Source organism: Prunus mume, linkage group LG5 (genome assembly GCF_029339155.1).
Source record: "Prunus mume cultivar Tortuosa linkage group LG5, ASM2933915v1, whole genome shotgun sequence".
In the NCBI taxonomy this organism is placed as follows: Eukaryota; Viridiplantae; Streptophyta; class Magnoliopsida; order Rosales; family Rosaceae; genus Prunus; species Prunus mume.
Window position 1 is genome coordinate 18,977,706 of NC_142702.1, and position 24,662 is coordinate 19,002,367.

Here is a 24,662-nt window from a genome sequence, read left to right on the forward strand (position 1 = left end):
GATGAACATGATAAACAAGCAGATCAAATTACACAAACAAGCTCTCATATTTTCATTCTCAATACGTATTTAGATCTTTGGAGATTCCCGAACAAAATTTCAGCAAGTATCTTGAAGCACACAGATAGAACTAAAGCAAACTACAGGGAAGGACGAGGTACTAGCAGAAATCAAAGCATTAGTTTTTTAGACATTTAGAATCCAGATGACTCAACTAACGAGGAATACGATGCATTTTCATCTGCTGTTGGCTTTCTGCTATCATCCTTATTTGAGACTCTGCTAATAGCCTTCTGAAGTATATCTGTGTCGAGACCAGCCATATCGTACAACTCTAGCCTACGGATCTTCGCTGCTTCCAGGTCACCTTCCCAACAGGTTTCTGAAATAATTTCAAGTGCTTTCTCTATCTTGTCCTCGGCCACAAGACCCCCATTTTGCAAGAGGACAAGGTAAACTTGTTCAGCAGAAGCTTTCCGTATCTGTGTTGAGGAAAGAACAAAATATAATCCGTTAAGAGAGAATTCACTCTGAAAGCAAGATGCTTCATGTAAAGGAGGCAATGCAATTAATGAATAGGGTTTTAATTCATAAATACTTAAACTTCATGGAACCACAAACCTTAGGGTAGCGATGACCTAGAAAACTGAGAAGATGAGAGAAGGCCCGAGTGTTTATTGATTCCGAAACTGAAGCAATATATCCAAGTATTGCAATGCCTGCATAAAGTTTGGAGAAATCCCTTGACCCTTTTAATTCTACTTCCAGAGAATCCAAAACACCAGTACAGAAAACGAGTGTATGAGCCTGTAAATTGAAATTGAGATCCAAATAAATCACAACTATGTTCACATCATATATAATCGTGAGAGTGGCAAAAGACCGTATATAGCTAAAAGTTTCAAGATGATAAAGGGCTAACCTCCATACTCAACAATATCTGTTTGCTGAATAGAATCTCAATGGTCTGCAATACCAAAGAGATTTCATCAAAATCAAGGAACTTGACCAAGCAAGGCAGGAAAATGTTGCACTAAAACTAGATAATAAAAAAATTGTGCAAGCTTAATGTTCCGAGTTGTAATATAAGTGGGAAGGAACACAAACAAACAAACATGAGAAAATGAATAAAAAGAAATTAGGGAGCTAATCTAGTTAAGTTTAAAGCTATAATTTACTGAGATGATGGGCAAATAGGTTATGAACTTGTTTACACATGGTCGTGACATCCTCTCTCTGAAGCCAGCCAAGGAGGTAAAAGGAAACAAAAAGATAACTAATTACTTAACTCTGCTTTCTCATATTTTACAACCATGTGGTTACATAATTACATTAACATCAATATCGATATTGATTCCCAAATAAAAAAAGATCTCCAGCACATAAGTTATAGGTATGGGTAAGTAGAAAACAAATAAAGTAATCAAGAAATACGTACAATAATAAACTAGTCTTGCCCTTTTACTAGAATGAGGGACAGAAAAATTTGGTCACCTAATAGTAGGGCATGCAATCAAGAAAAGAAGGGCCCCCCATTCCTTTAATTGCCATAAAACGATAAGATTCATATTTCTAAGCAATAGGTTTTATCTGAGACTACCTTCAATGCAGGCACAATGACTCTGTCACATCTCCTGTACTGCTGGAGAACCCAAAGCATGTCAGTGGATAGCATATACTCTCTGGACCTTTCCTTCTGGTTTTCACTTTCTACCACTTGAAGATACTCTAATAATGCTGTGAGTGATGTCTTCCTTAAAGAATCTTGCAACCCACCAATAGAGATAACCAACCCAGATAGCACTGATCTGCTAAAACAGCCAAATTGAAGCAATTGTACAAAACGAGGATATGAAAAAGCTGGTACCTACAAGCAAGTACATGATGGGCTCTCCGTCAAAGAAATCCAATTATTTACAAAAATAGTATAGATTTGGGCGGTGTATACTTACCCCCCACTTTAAATCAGCTTTATTAGGAACAATTTCTTCCAACTTTTTCCTGTGTGGTATACGTGGGACATAGGCTATCTTGTTGTACAAAATCCTCTGTAGCACCTTTGCAGCTGCTTCTCTCAGTTTATCCATCTTCTCTACCGCTTGCTTACATATTCCTCCAACTATACTGGTAGCAAGATTTGTATCAAACAATGAATACAACTGGTTACTGTCATCACTGTTCTGCAACTCCAGTCCAGAATCGACTTGACCTGATCTTCCAGTGAGACCAACAGAATCTCTCTTGCATAGTATATATGTACATCTCTCCAGGCCATCCATAGCAGCCTCACGCACCCAAGAACCCACATCACCTCTGTTATCAACGGAATAGTCATCAAGAGCTTTCAATAAAGTCATCATTATTTTGTCCTTGATGAGAAGGAACAAAGACATGTCATCCTCCACAGTATCAATACCAGAATGTTCTTTTTCCTGAGCTAATGCTTCACACACTGACACAAGTCCTTTGACAGCATTGACTCGTGCTTCGGCATCTCTATCATCAGGGTTATCCTGCATATGAAGAATAGTCAATTAGGAGATCATCATTTATATTTTGCACCAAAAGAGGAGAAAGGCGACGAGATTTAAAACTTCTTTTACACCTCAATTGCACAACAGGTACAAAGCTTCAGGAGCACATCCTTCCACCTATGGGCAAAAAGTTCACATGGCAAAACACCTATCGCTAATGCTGATCCTCTTCTTACAGCTACATTTGGGTCAGTCAAGAGTTCCAGGTACTTTGATGTTATATCACCAGTACTACCAACAGATGCAGCAACCAGATATGCTTGGACGAAGTGCTTCAGAGCATTAACAGCAGCATCCTGCATATCACATTGAAAAACTTCATTCACAATTCAGATATCACAAAGAAATAAAATAAGCAATTAGCTACAAGCCTTCACAATAAGAAATAACCACCTGAATCTGAGAATTAGGATGCCTCAAATTCTCATTAAGTGTATCAAGCAAACTGCGCTTTATCTTTTCTGGCAGTGACACAGAAGATATAGATACACATTCGATGAACCGGGAAACAGCTGAACGCATAATTTCTCCACCTTTTCCACGATAAAGGCGTGCTTTCTCAATAGCAAGTACAACACCAGCAACATGCTTTTGCTTATCTGATGACAAGTTAAACACTATCATAATGGTTTTTGCAATCAAGACCATAACCAGTAAACAAGAACCATTCAGAAAAGACAAAAATCTTAAATTGATTATAAAAATAATAATAATAATAATAATAATGCTTTTATGTACACATTTTTTTTCCCTATAATATTGTTTTCATTTCCAGGTATTACTTCTTCCCAAGTTCGGTTCCTAAGTTGGTTTATTTGAAATATACAAAGCTACACACAAAGATTCCTTTTAAATTTTAAATCTAAGAATTTAAATACTCTGTGAGCTTTTTACTTATATTTCCAAGAGGTAAGAATACCAACCAGCAGAAAGAGCATAATCACATCGATGTAGTGCCAAAACAAGTTCCCCAGCTGCTAGTGTCGCTCCATGGCGCATGCACAAATCAGATGAGAGAGTACAAGGAATTATTTTCTCCAAAGCATAGTTTGCAAAATAGTCAGGATCGTATTTAACAAGTGCAGAAAGGGCCTCAGCAGCAAGTTCTCTCAAGCCTTTGTCCTGATGACATTGAGTAATAACAAATCTCCATATTTGTCAGCATATTAAACTTGCAATAGCATTCTACAGTAACAAAAGTATTGATGCTGAATGATGAAAAACATAGGAATATGGACAAAATTTACAAAAGAAAATCACAATCTATGTGCTACTCAGAAAATCATGTATGCCAACAAAATTTTTGTTCTTACAACATTGTTGTGTTTTTTGTTTTTGTTTTTATTTTTTCCTTTTACTGGTAGCAGTCACACTGACAAACACAATTAGTCACTTTTACAGGTCCTTGGAATCAGGATTCTCACAACCATCAGAGAAACATTCAAAGTTCAGACCTTTTCTTCCTTCTGAATGAATAAAACTACAACCTTCCACTGTTCCACACTACATAGAAAAGAATTCATGCTGCATGAATACATAAATTATTCAGTACAGTACACAGTCTACCAGTAGCAATCTAAATTAACAACAAAAAAGAGACCTTGAGAACCAACTTACTACTGACTTAACAACTGTTCTGCCAAAGTAATGGCCCAAGGCCCAAAGACTCATCATGTACTAAGAGACCAACCAACAATTTTATGGGCTGGTTCAATAACTTATTTTCTTAAGCTAGTTCATGACACATTTAGTTTTCCAAAGGAGTTACAAACTAGGTGATATATACAGTAAACATGCTTTATAAGTTCTATGGTGATATATAAAAACATACTTTCCAGGCACAATTTGGTAGCTATGTTTGTGGAGAAAATAAGCTTAAAGTAACTTAGCAAAGGGGTGGAAACTGTACAAGCAGTTGAAATAAATCAAAACAATTCAAGTTAGAGCGTACCCAATGACAAATTTTGCAATACAGCAGCTCATCCACGAATGGATAAAGATAACCCTCATATTGTGCAATAGAGACAGCAATATGAACGTAAGAGTTTGCTCGTGAAGAAAGTGAAAAATAGTCAGCAGTATTCACTATGTCAATTCCATGTGGGTAACTACCCTGTCTTCCAACATTCTCCTGAAAAGCGGCTGCAGCTGCTCTTCTACAGTTCACCTAAGCATCATAAAAATAAAATTAAAAAACCTGAATCACATGTTGTATGAAACAATAGTGAAAATGATACTAATAGTAAAAGTTAGCACCTCACGATCGTAGCAGGCCACTGTTAGAAGGTGTGCTGCAAGCTGGTCCAATATATTTCTCATATCCTTGTGATAATATGCACGACCAAAAGCCCAACAAACATAAGCTGCAGCATCCCGTACATGAGATCCAACACTATGCGGACCTCTTCGAATATCATAATGTAGTGCCTGTTTAGAAATTACTCAACATCAGTGCTAATTTCTATCCTCTGCAAGCCAAGCATTTATCTTTCTGGCACTTATGCCCAAAAGGCAATTAAAAAATATATAGATAGGTATTACTAGAAAAGGATTCAAAAGTGATCATGATATATATATATATATGCATTATAAATGTCAAAGTTTTCTAATTCAGCATTTACATTGATCATTAATCTTTCACTAAACTTCAACAGAGCAACAGCACCATATTAGAACAACCTAGTGCAGAGAAAGTTTCAAGCTCAACATTACCTAAGGCCACAAAACCAAAGTAGAGTTCAAATATGACATATGTACCAAGAAGTATAGTACACCAAGATCATATAACATAACGAAAAAAGAAACCGAAGGAAAAGAGAAAAGGCATTCAAGTTATAATGTAAATGTAAAAGCATTTCATTATTGAGGGAAAACTTTTGTCATTAATATGGCATACACTTTGATATGGTTGAACAAAAAATATCAACTAATATACACTAGATTTATAAGTGGGTAAGAGAAATATCAATTTTCAAGACACCTTCACGACAACAGGTACAACTTTAGGAAGGCTGATAGGTAAAAGCAACCCTCTCCGTGCCAATTCGGCCAATGCTAAGCAACCACCATGCCATGACCCATCACCCTGGAAAATATAACATCTCAGCACAAATGTTTGAGCTACAAATTTGGTGTAATTTCAACTAATGAAAGCACATAAAATGCAATATCTTAGAGGGTTATGGTACACCATTTAAGTATGAAAGATTTTCCACCATGAACAGTTTTAACCATTTTAATGGTAGGCGTGTGGAACAACAAGCTAAAGAAAGCACCCACACTATACCTCGCCTGGTGAAAATAGCTCCAAGACAGATGACAGGACCTCCTCTGAAAGAGCAGATGTAAGACATGAAGTAATGCGGCCAATACCTTTTGCAGCAGACCAACGCACAACAGTGTCCTGCATAAACATACTATTAGTAACAAATAAATATCACATGAGCAAAGGTTCCCCGGCGCTTCATGGGGCGGACGTTCGCAGTAAAGATAAGTTTAACAACAAAAGAGAAAAAAATAAAAAACTAAAACAAGGTTGAAAAATTGCCAATGTCAGTTTCTCTCTGGTTCAACCTATATCCATGCAAAAGAAACTCTCATTTGTAGTTTGATAGGAGACTTAAAACTTATGGAAGAAGATGAAAGACAGGCATATTGAAATTAGTCCATGTCAAAAATAATTGCTCACATCCCAAAAGGGAAGAGGAGGTGTGATGAGCATTTATTCCTCAAGGACCACAAACTATTTTGAGGATTGCACCTCATGGATTAATCAAAAAAGGTTGGTGAAAAGGATGAACCAGTTAGCTAAATTAAACAACTGTAATTACCACAAAGACAGGTTGTTCCTCATACCGTATCTCTCAACCCAGTGAGTAACATCTCAATAATCTCTTCTACGACTTCTGGAACATCCATTTCTTCATCTTGCAGGCAGCTGGAACTTGGTTCTGAGTTTGAATCCTCAGTATTCAAAGCATAATTGCATTGATCAGTTTTTCCAGATGCAGACAAAGTAATGTTCTCTCCCAATGTTCTTTTCTTTCCCTGCATCAAAAGTCTATGGTTATCAGAGTTACATGGCAACATAGAAAGTCAACTTTTTGGGTGTGTTTATAAATGGGTTTTGAGTGTGTGTAATGATGGGTTTTGGGTGTGTTTATAAAGTGTTTTGGGTGTTGGGTTTTTTTTATAATTTCAACCTCCATTTTGGGTGCAGAGAAAAAAAAAATTAGTAACCAGAAGAGATCAGGGCTTCTTTCCAAAGGCCACTCATCCATTGTAGTCCTGAATTTTAATCAATGTACGGAAAAAGAAAAAGAGGTTGTGTTTATAAGTCAAATGCAAAGAATCGCTTAATGTGCGACCCCACTCAAAAAATTTATACTTCTAAATACTCCAAAAAGTGCAACAAACAAAACTGAAAATAAAAATACCCAAGGTAGGACATATAACTGGAATTGCAAAGTAAATACTTTCCAGTTGAAATGAAATAAAGTTTAAATAAATTTAAGCATCTTAACCATTGATGTTCAAAAATTATCCTAACTCAATTGAAGTTCGGAATTTAAAAAAAGGGTAAAGAATTTAGCATTTCTAACCACATAGCGCCATGAAGGTGTATGATGAGGGAGGCAAGTAAGCCCAATCCTCTGAGTTAATTTCATCAGATACTTGCGAAGCAATGGACTTCGAGATGCATTGCTAGAATTGATCAACAAAGAGGTGTCATTCCAAATAATAGGAACCACATCAAGCAAGAGTTTCCGCCCACCAACCTGTCTATGACAAATAGTATTAAGTCATTGAAATATTAAGACCAAGGCAGTATGAATGGCAACCAATTTTGAAAATAGATATCTGATGTAAGTAAATTGTAGCATCCATAAGTGATCCAGCACAATTGAAGCATTTGTATCAGAAGTTAAAGGCAATTTTAAGCAAAAATGGAAATGGTAGAATATATTATCAGGTTAAAGCATCAAATGCAATATGCAACATGCAATCCTCTGAAATTTCACTATACTTGCTAATTTATACTTGAGTGTTTTGTAGGGTCACAGTTATTGCTCCTTAAGACATTATCTTTTTATATAATTAAGATGGAACATTGCAAACTATATTTGGGTTCAGAATAGTACAAACAACAAAGAAGTAAAAGCAGACCTTGAAAACAGCAGCCAGTGCTTCTGTAGCTCCAAGCAACCGGAAGTGATTGATGACATCATCCGTCGGAGAAGATAGGACTTCATGTGCCCACTCAACAAAGCTGAAGAAGAAATGGGTAAGAAAAAAACAATAATATGAGTGCCCTTGAATTTCAGCATAATAGCTAAGAAATAAATTACGATAGAAGCATGCACATGAGCATACATGTGTGTGTGTGTGTGTGTGTGTGTGTGTGTGTACATGAGGTTAAGTATATTCATATGAAACTTATCACATTCTAAGCCATTGGATGAAAATCTAACAGTTAAAACAACAACCTCTTAGCATGTAAGTAATGATATGTTTCCTATTAACCGTTGGATGAATCCAACGAGAAATAAGTAAACTGTTAAATAAGTTGACATCAGGTCCTCTCTATATGTATACACACAAATGTACGCTCATCATGTTTATGGGAATAATAAATATCAGAAGAACAACCTTCTATTAAAAAAAAAAAATTATCAGTAAAACCAATATCAAGATTTGAAATGTGTTCTTCAAAAAAATTGGCCAAATATATGGTGAAGCAGAAAGAAAAATAAGAATGGATCACTTCGTATTCTCTTGGCTACAAGGTTAAATACCAATAAATACAACGTGCCTAACTTCACAGCTAGCACTCATTTACAAGATCGATCAATTATTAAACCCATAAGCATGCAATGTTAAAGTAGAAAGTTGGTAAGCAACGGTTTATGACCTATATGCATGATAAAAGAAACCTGGAAAAGGCCTTTGGCATGTCTGGACGCGTTAGAAGCTTTGATAGCAGCAAAGCAGCTATCGTACGCATAGGGCCTGCATTTGAAAGGTAATCTTTGGAGAACCCTATTATCCTCAATACCAGAGGAGCTGGCTCAAGTTTTCCAAGGTTACTGTTGTTTGCAATGCTAGTATCAACAGTGGAGATATCGAATGGAACCAATACAAGTATAGAAAGCCACAAAAGCATCACACATTTAGCCTCCATCTCTCCTGTACTTTCCTGTCGCAGTGAGGACACTGAACTTGTGTGATGACACTTCTCCAAGAGAGACACAGCAAGTTCCAAGTCAGATACTTGATGAGGGAAGAACCTGACAACAGCCTTGTATCCGCAAACCGTGACCAGAGAATAGATAATGATACATATAGGTTTAATTACTTTAAGAATTTCATCTGACGCTGCACCCAATTCAACTGTTTTAGAGCGCACAATAAACATCAGCGGGGAAACGATGCTCTCCAGGTAAGGTTCTACTAATTGACCCTGTTCTTGATACTTGTCCATCTACATACACAAAATGAGCAACTTCTTAACGTAATACAAAAGCATTCTTTCAAGTTGAACATGCTTTGAAAGACAAATTTAGAAACCAACTTGAATTAGTGTAAATCAAAAACTCCATGACCAAACCTAAGTTATATATAATCACTAGATATTGGTTTTACCACAGTTCACCTCCCAATTGCTCCAAATGAGTCCAACTCCAATCACAAAACCCTACTCCTAATGCCGTGGATCCTAAAAATACAAGAAATTGAGTACAACCCACAAATGCAAAATCAAAACCAATTCATTTCAGTGCCACAAAATGGGTGTCGATCACAAACCTAAATAAGCAAACTTAATTCATATCTTCTTCACCTAAAATTGTCTCTAATCACAAAGGTGATAGAAAATGGTCTTATCTAATAGCAATTCCAAATGGGTTCAAACCAAAAATCCAATCTTGCAAATGCAGCAAACAATAAGAGAGATGGAAGAGAGAGTTACAATGGATCGGATCTTGTGGGGAGCGGAGGGATCGGAGACGCGTCCATTGGATACGATGTCGTTCAAGATGGACTTGACGAGCTTCCATTCTTGAAGGAAGTACTTTTGGAGCACTGCCTCCTTGGCACCATGCTCGTCGTCATCTTCCTCACCCATTGGCACTGATAGTGCTAACTCCATCTCATGTTTGTGCTTGGGTTTTCTTCTGCCATGGCTGCCATTTTCTAGGAAGAGAAATGAGGGAGAAGAAGGTCTTCAGTTCCCGCCTTTGTTACTGAAACTGGGGCTACTGAGCGTTGGGATAGTTTAGTCTCTGTCTAAACTGACCGGAAGTGCTCACCTGAGAACCAAATTTTGAGGGACTTCGAGCGCCAAACACATCTCACCCGTTGGATTAATCCAACGGTGTTTAATATGGTAGCTTTAAAAGTCCAAGAAGACCCATTTTGCGGGTGCGAGGTGCAACCCGTAAAAAAATTTCATTAGATGGAGATGATAGGAAAGAGAAGAAAGAGACAGGAGTTGGGGTTGCGATTAGGGTTCGTGAAGTGGGTTACAGAAACGGGTTGGAAAGTCTATTTGGGTCTCACGAGTTTGTGTTACTAAGACTACAAGCCGTTGGATTAATCCAACAGGTGATATGTGTTCGGCGCTTGGAGTCCCTCAAAATTTGGTCCTCAGGTGAGCACTTCTGCTAAAAATGCAATCAATTTTGGCGTCGTTTTTCGATTAAGCATCCAACTTAATTTGATTAGTTTTCGATACAAATAATAAAAATTTAATTTATCAATCTAATAATAGATCAATTTATTTTTTATACAATAAAATGATAGTTTAAACTACTACAATTGATTGGAAGGGATCAAACTCAGTGTAAGGAATCAATTGAACTAAGTACATTGGCTCATAAGGGTTTAAGATACTGTATTGCTTAATGAAAGATTACAGGGTACGATAGAAAAAACCTCATTCTCACTTCCATTCTCACTTTCATTTTCTTCTTTATTTTAGCATGAAAAATAAAAAATAAAAATGAAATTGAAATGATTATCAAAAAGACCCTACAAAATTTAGATTTTAAGTTTTAAATCTTGAGTTTATCCCAAAACTCTGATTCGATGGACGGTGAGCTTTGTCTAAGCTCAAAGACTAAAATCATTGCTTGCAATGTTGTATTGCCTTTTGTTTTTGTAGTCAAATTAATGTTAATCTGCGCTAATTAACTTGTACAAGTCTCCAAAAAATAAACTCATTCAAATCACCCGAGGCAAACTTTCGCCGCACTTAAAATATGCAGGTCCCCAAATTAATCAACTTCTTCTTTATATAATATGCCAATCGGTGAAGCTGTTATTGAGTTTGAACTTTGAACACATGAGTTAAATTGAACCCAAAGTCTCATCTATAAAGCTAATAGCTTACCATCCTCATGAGTTGGCAGCAATATTATGGCAATGAATGAGTGTCAGCTAAACCAAAAAATCATTTTATGTACCAAGCCTCACGATTTCCTTTAACAATTGCCCCTTTTTTTTTCGTATCTATAATAGCCGTCCACGAAATTCAAACTTGCAATTTTCTCTAACAAAGTGAAGAATAAATGTTATTAGACCAAATGACCATTAACAAGACTCTCCGAGTGACTCATAATTAGTATTGTATATTAATCAATTAATGTACAAAGGCACGTAATCGACTTTATTGATAGGCGTTTAAGGATTCATTTTCAATTACAATCGGATATATATATATCATATTATTCTTGTCTGAAAAAAAAAAAACATCTTTAAGCAACAACATATAAAAGAACAAGATTAAACCATGACACAAAGAAAAACTTGGTATATTCACATCCCTTCATAGGCTTCATTGTGTGTATTTCATACATTGATATTAACATGAACAATTAACATATATAAAAGAACAAGACTAAATTAAACCATGACACAAAACCAAAACGGATGAAATCCTCAAAAGGCTTAGCTACCTAAAGCCAGCCCTCAGGGCTTCTTTGCAGCTCGGTACCTTTGAGCAAATCTATGAAACAAAGCCAGAGCATTGCTGGTGACCTCAGCCACATTCAGCACCTTCCCTTTAATGGTGGCCTTCAACTTGCTCATATTCTTCCCTGGAAGCTCATCCACGCAAGTGTATGCATCAGTTAAAGCTGTGCTCACCCAAGTCTCAACATTGCTTATGTGCCAGAACAAGTCATCACCCACAGTTGCTTGCCCTAAACGACGTAGTTCTTTAATGGACTCACTGAGTTGGGCCACACTATCATTGATCTGGTTTCAAGCAATCATGCACAACTTGGTATTCTCTGGCCTTCAGTTCCTTGAGCTCTCTTGCCACCTTGAGGACATATGCTCTTGCGTACTGGGCGCGGTACAGGCTCACGGACAAGGCAACTTGGGCCAGCTGCTGTGGGCTTTGGATGGTCATGTTGGGCTTGATGTAGGTGGAGAGGCAGTGAACACATAACTTTGGGTAACGGGTGGTCTGGCACGAGGCCTCGATGTAGGCCCGGGCCCGGGAACGTCGAGGTCTGTTGAGGATGGCTGGCAAAGGAAGGCTCAACACTGCTCAAAAGGGAGAGAATAGAGAGGAGGATGAGCAGCAAGGAGAAGCTGAATTTGGCCATATTCTGGTTGAGAATTGAGATATTGTGAAATGGAAAGAAGGGTTTTGTTTTGAACTTTGAACTCTGAGTTTGAAGAGAGATGTAATGGGGCAAGAGGATTATATAGGGGTTAAGATGTTAATTAAACTAGGGTTATCACATGGGACACATGGTTAGCTTAACGTGCGCTTTACGTGCATTAAGCACACACAAAATTTTGTGCATGGATTATTGTATTGAGGTCTAGAAGAAATATCTGAATAGAATAAATAAGATTGGATCAACATTATGGGATGACTAAGAGATAAGTATCTGTCCACCATCTGCATTATTTTTGACAATGCAAGCAAGAAGCTCTAACTTTAAGTAATGCCTGGCTAGGTCGACCTTTGATTGTGTAGTTGTGCTTACCCAACATTTGTAGCACTTCATGGGAAAGACCACGTGTTATATGTTTGTCAAAGTTTCATGTAGTTTACGTTTTCATCATTCTACTTTGTTCACTTAATTTGATACACTCCAGGTCATCAGCTTACATATCTTTTATAATATGAATGTGTTTTTCTTATCGTATTCATCTATTTTGTTAGTCAATAGAAGGTTAGGTGAGAAATCACACAATATAAGATTTTATCTAAAAATATGATATTATCTATGTGTCATAACATGAGTGAATTAATAACATCATGTGACAACCACAAAAAAATTTCTCTTATGTGTCCAAACTTTTGACGTTTTGAGCTTCCACCTTCGATTAACCGAAAATCTGAAAATCTTAACTAGAAACTCCAACGCCATGTCCAAAATAAATCAACAAATAAAACATAAGCACAGATCCTGTTTCCATTTGATAATCCCCGTCGATCCATCAACGAAATTCTCTCGAGTATTATAATAGGGCAATGATTTCACTCCTATTTTATCACTTACACTCTTTTTTTTAGTTATAAAAAAGGAGTGTAAGTGGATAAAATAGGAGAAAAATAAGTGAGGAAATCACCACTCGTAAATATAGATAAAATGTTTGATGAATGAAATTAAGAAATTAACGTAAAATTATTGTTTGTATTAAACTAGTGTAAAACAACAACTGTTTAGGGAACATAATCCTTACACAAGGGTTTGAGATTCTAGAATAATGCAACAAGGAGACACATCACACCACTGACCAATCAATCACGTGGGTGTTTTCCCGAAAGTCAATCAACAAATGGACCTTTTCCATGGCTACAATCTTGGAATATCTTGCATGCTTTGCATTGAGTGAGATTGTATGTTACTTTTGTCTTTGTTTTACAGACAAAATATAATTACTGCTGGCAAATAACCTTCAATTGACAGTTATTCCCTTCTATAAAACATGCTCTTTTTTTTTTTTTTTTCCATTTACCAATGAATGTCAACGAGGCCCAGTTTTCTATCAAGATGAGCATGTGAGAGATATGACAAACTATATTGCATGCTTTGTCCCAAGACTCCCAAATCACAAGGCAAAAGGAAAATAAAAGCCCCATACAAAACACCGTCTTATGCCTTGACAATCAATTGGCACATTGATGCATATCAGGCCATATCAGAAATCTTAAAAAATAACCAAATACCATCACATAATAAAAAGGATCTGAATCAGTTAAATTTTGATTCAACTCTCCATGCATCGGAGGACAAACTATGCAATCAGAATATACTCAATGGCAGTTATTTTTCACAAACCCTTCTTCATTCTCAATCAGAACTTTGATCTTCATTACATACTACCTTTTACCCTAAGAGATAAACAAATACATAAATTTCGGAAACTAAATAAATAAATCATCTCTAAATGCTGCATGACCATGAGTATCACATTAAAATTCTGAACTCATTTTCCTCATGGTTTTTTATACACTCAGTTTCTAACAAACAGTGAGAACATATGTGCGTATCAGTTATTACACACACTTGCACCAGCACCGCGAGAGAGAGAGAGAGAGAGAGAGAGAGAGAGAGATCATTTGAGTAAGTGTTTAATAGCTCATTTCATCTTACAATTATACAAAGGAAAAACCACAAACAACAACAATATATTATGAAAGCAACAGACTATAAAAACACACTGCATACCCATATGAACATTGATTGGCACGGATCTGGCCCGTCATTCAGCAACCTTCATGCCAGAGAGATAAACCCGACTTTGAATCACACTGCCTCCAATCCAGAAACCAGGCATAACCATGAGACCAACCTTAGGCTTTTGATCACTTTCATCCATTATTAAATTCTTCACCACACTGTCCATATAAACCTCCGAGAACTCACTCCCCCTCTTGACCTGAAAGACCTCAACACGAGGATCAAAAGAATGAGCCAACCTATGCAAAAGCCATATTGACTTGGCCAGTTTTAGAAAAGCCTGGTAAAAAGGAGTCCTTGGATGCCCCCCACCCATTACATAATTTCGTTGATCTAAATTCCCGAAAAACGAAGTCTCCATTTTTGGGTGAACCACTACCAGGTACTTGCTCCTACAAAATCTCCCAAAAACAGAATCTGGATTTTGGCCAAGCATGTCCAATGGATCCATATCCCGTAGTGTAAGAAATTGGTGGAAGAAGCTCTCCTTAGTGACTGTAAGATTGTCTAAGTTAAGGGAGAAGCTTTCCTGCTGAAAGCCACTGAACATTCTTTGGCAAATATGGGACTCAAAGGCATACTTCTTGTGAGGTCTCTTTGCATAAACAACACTGGGTTCAATAGAATTGGCTGCTGCATCAAGGTCCCACCCAGCTGCCTTCATCATGTTAATCAGCGGCTTAGAAAAATCATGAATAGCTTTGTATGCAGCTTCAACAACTGATGTGAAGAGATCGGAAGTTAGATCCACAGGCGGAAAACCATTTTCATCAGCGGAACCTTCTGATTCTTTGGTAGACATGCCCCTGAGCTTTAGATTCTTTTCTAACTTTGCTTGCTTCTCTTTTGCCTCCTCAATATGCTGCTGAAGCTGAAGGATTTCAGAATCTTTATTCTGGATTTCAGATTGGAATTTCTTAACCATAACCCCATAGGTTTTCAGCAGAATTTGTTGTTCTTGAATCTCTGCAGCTAGGCGGGAGTCCTGTGGAGAAACACAAACTGGGCTGGGATTGTTCTCCCTGTAGAAGTGCTTAAGTTCAGAAAGGTTTTTTAGCTCAGAAATTACAAGTTTATCTGCAGCTTGAATTTTTTCAGGGTCGTAGGGAGTATGAGCAGCTTGGAGCTGGATGTAAGCTGACTTCAGGGAAGAGATGTTCGTAAAAACCTTAGATATCAAGGCTTCCACAGCTTCTGGATTCTGATTCATGGCCTCTTCCATGGGTTGTGGATGAACCTTTTGGTTATTGCTCTCACGGAATTGAGTATCTCTTGCTCCAGTGGGTAGCATAGCTACTTCCAAAAAGAGTGGTTAAATTGACTTTCTTCAGAAAAAACACCAAAACTACAAAACCTGCAAACTTCAGCATAAGTGTTAATTGCATAATCTGAAATCAGGTGATGACACAAAAATAATGTAGGTTATCCGAAAGTACGATAGCACTGCTGTGTTCTTCCATCCAGCATACACATATATCAAAAAAATTAGTCCATAGACATTAGATTAACAAGTATTAACTTATGAATATGACTCAATAAAGATGTGTGTTCCCAGGTTTATGCATAAAGAATTGAATTCTGAACAAAATTTCCTGACAATGATAGGTTTGCATAAACTGACAGACAAGTCTCATGAACAAATCCATGCTAGAATCCCTAACCAAGACATATGCCATACACTCTTCTTATATTGTTACTTCAAATTCTAACACATACCATTTCTTGTATAGGAGAAAATCCACCATGAATAATACATCTTTGAAGATTACAATTTTATTTTCCAGAATTTGGACACTTCAATGAAGCATTGACATGTATCAGGTAGTATCAGAAAATAAATTCTACCCAGAAAGGATCCTAAATGGGCATTGCACCCCAGTAGAAGTACTAATGCTACTTAGAAAGCACTTCTTGTATGACTTTATCACAGTACTTCTACTCAATCTTTGTTTTAGTTTTCTTTTCAGAAACTGACAGGACATTTTATATGGGCAATTGTAAAATCAACAACCAAACATTATGTTTAAACTTTCTTTCTCATGTTCTAACTTAAAGTAACACCCTATAACTTAGATATACAAACTAGATAAACAAGCAAATACCTCCACAATCTAAACATTAAAGGTATCAGTTCCAGATTGACACCTTATATGTGGACACAGCGAATCTGCTGACCTTATATCTTGGAAATGCATGGGGAACATGTAACGTATATGCATGTACACTATAAACACAAATGATTCAAAATTACAGCTCCCATTCTTCTGCAGTCGTCAATTGATGGCTTGTAGAATGATAACTATGATAAGATATGATCTTCTTTAGTGCAGGAATCTACTTGAGGCTAATTTTTATTTTTATTTTTATTTTATGCAGGAATCTAGTTAAGGCTTACCATTACACCTGCCTTTCTATGTGTATGTAATTAAATGTATCACGACTACATGATATGCATTATCTTCACTTTCCTATGCTCAAGATTGTCCTTACACTTAACACTATGATTGACAGAAAAAACGAAAAACATGGAGAGATGCTTGACTATCACACAAAACAGCCGATGCTAAAATAGAAGTAACGAATAATTATGACCAGCTCCACCACATCAACGATTGAATGAATAAGTTGAAATTAATATGATCACCCAAAATACGTAACTAGAACATTAGGAGCAAATTACAAGCAAGAGTCCTAAAAAAGTCAGTTAATTTACAGAAATTAGTCATAATCTAAGTTCACATAAAAAAGCATTATACAATTCTCAGTGATTCATACCGAAAAAATTCAGAAAATGGGTACAAATAACAATCCAAGAACAAAACTTGAAATGACAGGACAGATATTTAAAATAGGAAAAAAGGAAGAACCCAAAACATAAATTGCAAAAATGAGAAATGGGCATGAGCTGCTAACCTATTAGGAGCACATATCTGCCACAGACCGCATCTGGCAAACATAATAAACAGCCTTCAACCTAAAACACAGTAGAATATTTTTAATTAACAGCACAAATCATTCAGAGGACATAAAATACATTAAAATCTGTTTGCTTGCACTGATTTTCAGCTTATCGTCATAACCAAATGCACTCACCCAATACAAGCCCCCCCCTTTCAACCTCAACGGAGATCGTAATCCTGACGCCACTCAAAGCCCTAACCCTAAGAGTACGATTGCAACTCTTGCAATCGTTCTCTCTTTCTCTCTCTCTCTGCGAGACCAGAATAGTGTGATAGCTGGGTGGGTGTACGATCAGGCTCAGCAAGCCCTAATTGGAAACTTTGGGTTGTTCCAAATTCCAATACTACATCGCCATATCGGTTACTATAAAACGCATTTTTTCTGTCCTTTTCTTTTCACTGTTTGATAGAAAAAGAATTTATAATTTATCATCTTTTTTTTTTGGTGGGGGAGTTACATGGGTTGACAAAATTAAGCACAGTGGGCTGGGCAACTCCAGCCCATTCATCTTTAAGTAAAGGGGTCTTTTATTTGCACCCATCAATACACCAAGCACTAAACGGTCGGCCATGCATGGATATTTTTTTTTCATTATAATCATGTCTTAATTGACAATTATAGCCGTCACTTGATTACATCTAACAATCACGTTAACATGATAATTGTGCAAATATTTTTTAATATAATGGATCGTCTAAATTATAAAAGTAGAAAGGTTTCTCGCACTATTGATATGCAAGTCAAGACTGTTTTTTGGGTTAGACTCCGTTTAAATTACAATAACAAAGAGGTTTCTCAAACACTTGTACTACTAGTATGCAAATTAAGACTCTTTTTTGGGTTAGACCCTGTTGGCTATGTAAATGCCCTTTCTACTAACATTACTATCATCCCCTTATCCTAGCTTGTTTTTTATTTTATTTTTTGTAACATGCTTCTCCTAGCTTCAGATGTCTAATAATCAGCATGATAAGTTGCCCCACTCTATTGACGCTATTATTATTATTATCATTTTTTGTTTAATATTAATATTAACTTTGGAAAATACTATTATTATTGTTTCTTTTTCTTTTTCTTTTTATTTTATTATTATTTTGAAGGAAATCAATTTTTCTTTTTTTCCATTCCGTCCTCTCATAATATCGCTTTATTTATAAAATAAAAAATACATTTTGCTTATTTACATCCATATATAACGGCTTTATTTTGAACCAATAGATTTTTGTGCCTTCCAAAACGAAGGCAAGGAGATAAATTGTATTTCCACTGCAACTCCAAATGCTCACTTCCTTGCGCTTCTTCGTAGTGTGACCAAAACCCAATAAGAAAATAAAAGGAAAAATGCATAAAATATATAAGATAAAGAAACCTTTGATCTGAACGGGAACGGCCATATCTGAAGAAGCAAGGAAAGGCTCAAAACTTTTCACAGCTCAATATCCCAGCTCATTGCACCTAGAATCTCAAACTGTAAGAATAAACTTCTCTTTTTCTTTTACTTTCTTTCTGGGTTCTCTGCAATTTAATCTTTCTCAAATATTACTTTGTCAATTGCAATAGATGCAACATACACATTTATGTTTTATATTTTCCGATAAAGAATTTGTGGACTTGCGAGATAAAGCCTGGTTCAGAGCGACCATTGTCACAAGTCCCACAAACTCAGCCTCAAAGAAGAGGAAAAGGGCCTTGGTGGAGTACAAGAGCTTGGTCACCGAAGACGGCTTGCAGCAGCTCAAAGAGTACGTTGATTCGGCTTACTTGAGGCCTGTACCGCCTCCATTGGGTGACCAAAACTCCAAAACTTTAAGGAGGGTGATGTGGTCGATGCGGATTATAAAGATAGTGACAACAATTCCAATTACAGAGTGGTGTTTGAAAACCCTCCAGATTTGATTGAATTTGAGAGAGAGCGTCTCAGATTGCATCAAGATTGGGATGCTGGCAAATGGGTTCGGCCCAATAAGCAGGTATGCTATCTTGGGCGTGACCTGGGTTTTTTTTTTCCCTTTTAAAGATTGTTTCTTTCGTTCTTTCTTGGTGGGTTTTTTTTCCTTTTCTTTTCATGCGGTTAATTAGTCTCTTAATCATGAGTATTCATTACCGTGAAGTCCGAACATGGTAATTTTTTCTCTGCAAATAGAGCTACAGATGAATCAGATACTGCATTTTGTTACTGAAATGGAAATGCAAAATAATTCAGCAAACACGTCTTACCCTAATTGTTCACTCTCAATTACAAATTGAACTGAAATCAGTCAATTGCCTCAACACTAGACAGTCAGTGAGAGAGTTTCAAATTCGAAACCTTGTTCAGTTTGAACACCAAAAATCAGTTTCTCGTCATAGTAATGAACCAGGCGCCTTTTTGTTTCCCATTTTACATGTGAAGTGTGCATTTTCTTTGTGTGTTTCAGTTTGGTGCTTCCATTAACAAAACCCAGAAGTTTTGATTTTCCAGATATTATTCAAATCCTTGGCTGAAAGTTCGTGGGTAAAATCTGTTCAGTTTCATTGATGTTTAATTTCCAAGTTATGAAATGTTTACTGATCAACAAATAAGGCCACATGTGAATGAACAAAAGAAAGAAAAACTGCCAGTGAAAATGGCTACTGAAGTACTGAAAGTTATGTCGTGTCAATGAAATTGGGCTACAAATTTTGATTGTGAGAGTTTTTGAAATTGTGGGGTAATGTGTTTAACATTTCTAGAACTGTGATGTTGGCTGTAATTTTTTACCCCACAACATTCATATATCTGGTCAGTATAGGAAAAAATTTATAAGAATACCTTGTTGAGGATAAATCTTCATGTTTGTTATATTATAATTTATTTCTCATACTTAGAATTACACAGTGAATGGATGCTTGTAGGTTTTACATGGTAATGGCGGCTGCAGCTACATCCGGTAACTATCCAGAAAGTGTTAAGCTTCATTCTTCCAAGTTTGTCAGGTCCAGAGTTATAGCTTTGGGTCTTTATCCCATGTTTTACAAACCTCCTCATGCTTTTCGCCTGAAACTCAGTTCTAGCAGTTGTTTCTTCTGCATACCTCAGCCTCTGCTAGTGAACAATTTCAAGTAAGTTACCATGTGAATTGATACTGTGTTAGGAATGCGTGGTTTGGTGTGCTTATAGGAAATGAGTGTCTTGTTATTGCAACATGATGGCTTTTTAAGAATTAGTTTCAAACCCAGGCTTTCCTTTCTTCTCTTTGGCATTTGAATGTCAAAAACTCTTAGATTTGTGAAAGCTAGCTTTATAAAGTAGTACATAGCACTGAAACATATTAGTATTAGGAAAATCCACAAAGTAGTTTTAAGGCAATCTTATTGAAATTTGCCCTCTGCCTATAATTTGGGGTCTCCTTTTGAATTGTACAGGACGATGACATGGTCTATCAGAAGCAGTGTGGATAGCAGTGGGTTAGACCCATCTCCAACAAATGGCACTACTGGCACAACACGTTTAATTAGGGCTATCCAAGCTATTCAAACCAAGTTAGGTGGCAAAATTCGAGAGCTAAGGAGAGGTTTCCTATTTAAAGTACTCTTCTTCTTGGTTGGTTTCTACTGTGCAACTGCTTATGCTACTGTGATTGGGCAAACAGGCGACTGGGACATTCTATCTGCTGCCTTTGCTGTGGTTGTTGTGGAGGGGATTGGAGCCCTCATGTACAAGGCTTCTCTTCCTTTACTAATGAAGACTAGGAGCCTGATAACTATGTTTAATTATTGGAAAGCTGGGCTTTCCATGGGTCTCTTCTTGGATTCATTTAAATATGAGTGCAATGACATTTTTGGATTCAGTAGCCCCTTCAATTTCGAACTTGATGCATTTTCAATATTCTTATAACACGTGGCTCTTTCGAATGCTGTTTACTGATGTGGAGGATTGAGAAATTGTGATTGGTAAACGTAGGTCATGACCTGACTGCAATAGTGGGCATGGGGATAAAAAATGGTGGCATAGGTGGGTGAACTCCGTCCCTCCACTTTTCCATCTCTATTCCCTACATGAAGTTGAAAGCCTCATACTTTGCAAGGGATTTTCTGTGTACTGTCCATGAAAACCATATTCTTGAACAAATATGGTACTGTACACTATTTCTTCAAATGTGCTGATTCAATTACATACTCATTTGGTTTTGCTTTAGTGCCAGTTTGTTTTTTCAGTCGAACACTTTAACATCAGTTGAAGGTAGTTGAAATAATAATCTCTTTTTATTTTTCAGATTGCGGCTGCACTGGGAAAGAAGAAGACAGAGGAGGTTGGTGCAACCATGAAGTTTAAGTCAACTGGAAGAGGTTGGTGCAACCATGAAGTTTAAATCAACTGGAAAAAAGATGCTTCTAAAGATGGGAAGAAAGGGAAAATTCAGTCTATGCCATGTTGGCGAGCATGGACTAGAAACCCAAATAAGCCCAAGAAACGATCTCCCTTGAGTAGAATGGCAAAAGGTGCTCCAAAGCTTTCACCCTATTCTGATGGTATTGATCTTCCTTTCTCGGATGAAGAAGAACAAGAGGAAGAAAATGTAGACAAACAAAATTTTAAGCCCCTTGATGCGTCCATAACAGACGAGTTAAAAATGCATGAAAAGGACCTTCTTGCTTCCCATGCTGATGAGTAGGCAAAACAGGAGGCCCTTAAAAATGATCATGATGCTTTCACTGTTGCTATTCGAACATGATCTTTGGTATGTGATGGTGAAGATGGCAATGCTAATGTCAAGGATATAATAACAGAAGATTTTTCTGTGTTGGCTCCAGGAAAGGAACTTCTAAAGAATGCATCAGTGAAGATAACATGGTAAGAGATATGGCTTGGTTGGGCCTAATGGAATGTGCAAGTGTACCCTCTTGAAGCTTCTTGCTTGGGGGAAGATTCTAGTACCAAAAAGACATTGATGTGCTTTTCTAAGAGGACACGGTTGGTGATGGTGATAGAACTGCTCTTGAAGCAGTTGTTTCAACTAATGAAGAACTTTCAAAGCTCCCGAAAGAGGTTGAAACTTTGCAGAATTCAGCTTCTGCTTTCAGCTGTGAAGAAGAGGGCGATCATGACAATGATGACGACGCAGGAAATAAGCTTGAGTTGTACGAAAAATGGCAGTTCATGGGGTCATATGCTGCTGAAGCTCAAGGTTCAAAGTTTTTACTGGGTTGGGCTTCACAAAGGATATACAAGGTTTTCCCACTAAGTCATTTAGTGGTGGTGGGGAGGATGAGAATGTCATTAGCTAGGAAAATTTTTGAGCAACAACTCTTTTGTTGCTTGATGAACACACAATCCCATCTTGACTTGAGGGCTGTTCTCTGGTTGGAGTACTTGTGCCGCTGGAAGAAAAAAAGCATGGGTTGTCTCACATGATGGATTCCCTTAACCCAGTTTTCACTAAGATTATTCATCTGCATGATCTGAAACTTCACTTCTACTGTGATCTGGATGAGAAGCCGATTAAAGCTGCCAAAAGGAGAGGGAATTGGGTTCAGCCAAAGTTTGTTGCAGCTAAGGAAAAGAACAAGGCCAACGGCAAGGTTGACGATGATGAAAGCCTCAGTTGTGGCTCCTAAGAAGTGGACGGATAACAGTGTGGAGTTCCTGTTTCCTGAACCTACTATCACTAAGCTCACATCTTCACTTTTTGCAACTTGTTGAAGTCAGCTTCAGCTATCCAAATTGGGAAGATTTCAAGCTGTAAAATGTTAACTTCGGTGTTGATGTGGGGTCTCGGTATTGCCATTGCTGGACCTAACAGCGGGGAAGTCTGGGAAAAGTGTGGTTATAATCAGTACAACAGATTCCCTGTTCCTACTCCAGTGATGCACAATGAAGTTTCCTGAAAGGGTCTTGACAGTTTGGCACAAAAGTTTCTAATTTAAAATGAAATAAGGTACCCTGATCCTGAAGTGTTCAAATCTGAGGCCTGAAAATGGCATCATACTGCAGGAAGGGTACTTGACATCTAAGCATTTAAAATACGAAATATACCAGCAAGCAATTGTATTGTGTCATACTGGTAAAGTTTTCAAGGTTATAAAAGGGATATGACTGCATGTCATGCGCAATGAACATACATTACATGTGGTTTAGGGCATATTGGTTGGCATTGCTGTCACAAAAACCCATTTATACTTATAATCATTTTGTGGTTGAGAACTCGGAGAGATAGAGAGGCTGTGAAGTGAAGTGAAGTGAGAAAAACTTGAAAATGATCAAAGCAAAGAGAAAATTAATAGGATAAAATGGCTCAAATTAAACCAAAATATCCCACTCGTGTGTTTCAGTTTGCTTTATAATCAAAACTGAACAAGAGAAGTTGGAGTCGAGAGACTTGAATTACAATTGTACATAAACTGATCACAAATTAATTGAATAAAAAATGTGCTTATAACCATGTACTTATAATCGTTTTGTGGTTCAAAAACCATGTACTTACATCTGATATCAATTAAAGAATAAACTAGACAATAAGAAACGTGTTCTCCAAGAAATCAGAAGGCTCGGCATTTCCTGGAGCTGGTCAGAAACTTGTTCTTTGTCAAAACCCGACCTCGTCCCGGCTTAGACGGCAAAGGCAAGTTCTTGATGTCGATAACTTGAATTTTCTTTCGCTTGTTTTGGAACTCTTGATAGCCTTGGTGAAGCTTTCGAACACTAGTCTCCAACTTCTCTTCATCATCCCAATCTTGCCGATGATGAAGATCATGATCAGTGGATTTTGTGAGCTCCTTAGGGTTTTGTTGGCTCTTCGAAAAATCAGAAGGCTCTGGGCACTTCCTCGAACTGATCAACGGCTTGTTCTCGCTCAAAACCCGGCCTCGCTGAGGCTTAGACGGCAAAGGCAAGTTCTTGACGTCAACAAGTTGAATTTTCTCTCTCTTGTTTTGGAACTCTTGATAGCCTTGGTGAAGCTTTCGCTTGCTATTCTCTAACTTCTCTTCATCATCCAAGTGTTGCCGTTGATGGTGAGCATCAGATTTTGTTGGCCCCGTAGGGTTTTGTTGACAAGAAGATGGAGGTGGTGCGCATAGCACCAAGCGGAGGGTCTCCAAATTCTTCCCTTTGCCGTGGGATGGTGGTTTCTTGGGCTTCTCTTGAATTGCCATGTTGTGGTCATCAAGTTTGACGTTGTCGAACAAGAAGGGATCGAAAGTCGTGGTTTCACTTTCAAGGATGACGACAGCTTCAAGGTCGTCGAGAGGGCAAGCGAGTCCAGCAAAGTCGTCATCGTCAACGTGAACGTCAACGTCAACAGGAGGCTCTCGCTCGCATCGCTGTTCCTTCAAAGCCTTCATCTTGTCTGAAAGAGAAAGTAGCTAGTGAAGTGAAAGAGAAAGTAGCTAGTGTAGTGAAGGGTCTCGATCGTTTGAAAGAGAAAAGATTGTAGGGAATTTTGGAAACCCTAAATCACAGTAGCTAGTGTGTACAAAAGGCTCAGGCTACATATGTATTTAT

General features: G+C 37.4%; 5 protein-coding genes and 1 pseudogene across 14 annotated transcripts; 2 read left to right on the forward strand and 4 right to left on the reverse strand.

Annotated features, from left to right (window-relative positions):
• Positions 1-28: 28 nt before the first annotated feature.
• Positions 29-9,862, reverse strand: TTN1 (ARM repeat superfamily protein). 2 transcript variants are annotated; one of them, XM_008234388.3, is made up of 17 exons: positions 9,502-9,862; positions 8,468-9,015; positions 7,701-7,803; positions 7,136-7,312; positions 6,390-6,581; positions 5,821-5,937; positions 5,515-5,619; positions 4,791-4,961; positions 4,486-4,701; positions 3,458-3,656; positions 2,928-3,133; positions 2,606-2,830; positions 1,953-2,513; positions 1,601-1,867; positions 923-967; positions 622-807; positions 29-482 (listed from the first exon to the last, which is right to left on the reverse strand). In XM_008234388.3, exons 1-17 carry the CDS (start codon positions 9,679-9,681, stop codon positions 195-197), a joined length of 3,786 nt encoding a protein of 1,261 aa, XP_008232610.2. In that variant the 5' UTR covers positions 9,682-9,862; the 3' UTR covers positions 29-194. The 2 variants fall into 2 exon arrangements, with proteins under 2 accessions (XP_008232610.2, XP_088908778.1); XM_089052652.1 differs by having other exon boundaries at positions 7,136-7,316; positions 9,502-9,696.
• A 1,461-nt stretch (positions 9,863-11,323) lies between these two features.
• On the reverse strand, positions 11,324-12,201 carry LOC103331740 (pectinesterase inhibitor 9). Its single transcript, XM_008234389.2, is given in 3 exon segments — positions 11,324-11,795; positions 11,797-12,051; positions 12,053-12,201. Coding segments are annotated over 3 exon segments (642 nt in total). The 5' UTR covers positions 12,146-12,201; the 3' UTR covers positions 11,324-11,501.
• A 1,765-nt stretch (positions 12,202-13,966) lies between these two features.
• LOC103331764 (myosin-4 protein (DUF641)) lies at positions 13,967-17,572 on the reverse strand. Of its 4 annotated transcripts, none has more exons than XM_089052887.1 (3): positions 17,333-17,572; positions 17,153-17,213; positions 13,967-15,593 (listed from the first exon to the last, which is right to left on the reverse strand). In XM_089052887.1, exon 3 carries the CDS (start codon positions 15,528-15,530, stop codon positions 14,262-14,264), a length of 1,269 nt encoding a protein of 422 aa, XP_088909013.1. In that variant the 5' UTR covers positions 15,531-15,593; positions 17,153-17,213; positions 17,333-17,572; the 3' UTR covers positions 13,967-14,261. The 4 variants fall into 4 exon arrangements, with proteins under 4 accessions (XP_088909013.1, XP_088909016.1, XP_088909015.1 ...); XM_089052890.1 differs by having other exon boundaries at positions 13,967-15,532; positions 17,333-17,559; XM_089052889.1 differs by having other exon boundaries at positions 13,967-15,600; positions 17,333-17,559.
• A 959-nt stretch (positions 17,573-18,531) lies between these two features.
• Positions 18,532-23,280, forward strand: LOC103331742 (YCF20-like protein (DUF565)). 6 transcript variants are annotated; one of them, XM_089052893.1, is made up of 6 exons: positions 18,532-18,670; positions 18,801-19,170; positions 20,075-20,281; positions 20,585-21,294; positions 21,436-21,471; positions 21,509-23,280. In XM_089052893.1, the coding sequence occupies exons 2-4, from the start codon at positions 19,139-19,141 to the stop codon at positions 21,054-21,056; spliced, it is 711 nt and encodes a 236-aa protein (XP_088909019.1). In that variant the 5' UTR covers positions 18,532-18,670; positions 18,801-19,138; the 3' UTR covers positions 21,057-21,294; positions 21,436-21,471; positions 21,509-23,280. The 6 variants fall into 6 exon arrangements, with proteins under 6 accessions (XP_088909019.1, XP_088909018.1, XP_016649595.2 ...); XM_089052892.1 differs by having other exon boundaries at positions 21,436-23,280; XM_016794109.2 differs by having other exon boundaries at positions 20,585-21,173; positions 21,436-23,049.
• On the forward strand, positions 21,586-23,280 carry LOC103331741 (ABC transporter F family member 4 pseudogene; annotated as a pseudogene).
• A 316-nt stretch (positions 23,281-23,596) lies between these two features.
• LOC148917229 (uncharacterized) lies at positions 23,597-24,598 on the reverse strand. The gene has a single exon (XM_089052891.1). It carries the CDS (start codon positions 24,500-24,502, stop codon positions 23,699-23,701), a length of 804 nt encoding a protein of 267 aa, XP_088909017.1. The 5' UTR covers positions 24,503-24,598; the 3' UTR covers positions 23,597-23,698.
• Between the last annotated feature and the right edge of the window lie 64 nt (positions 24,599-24,662).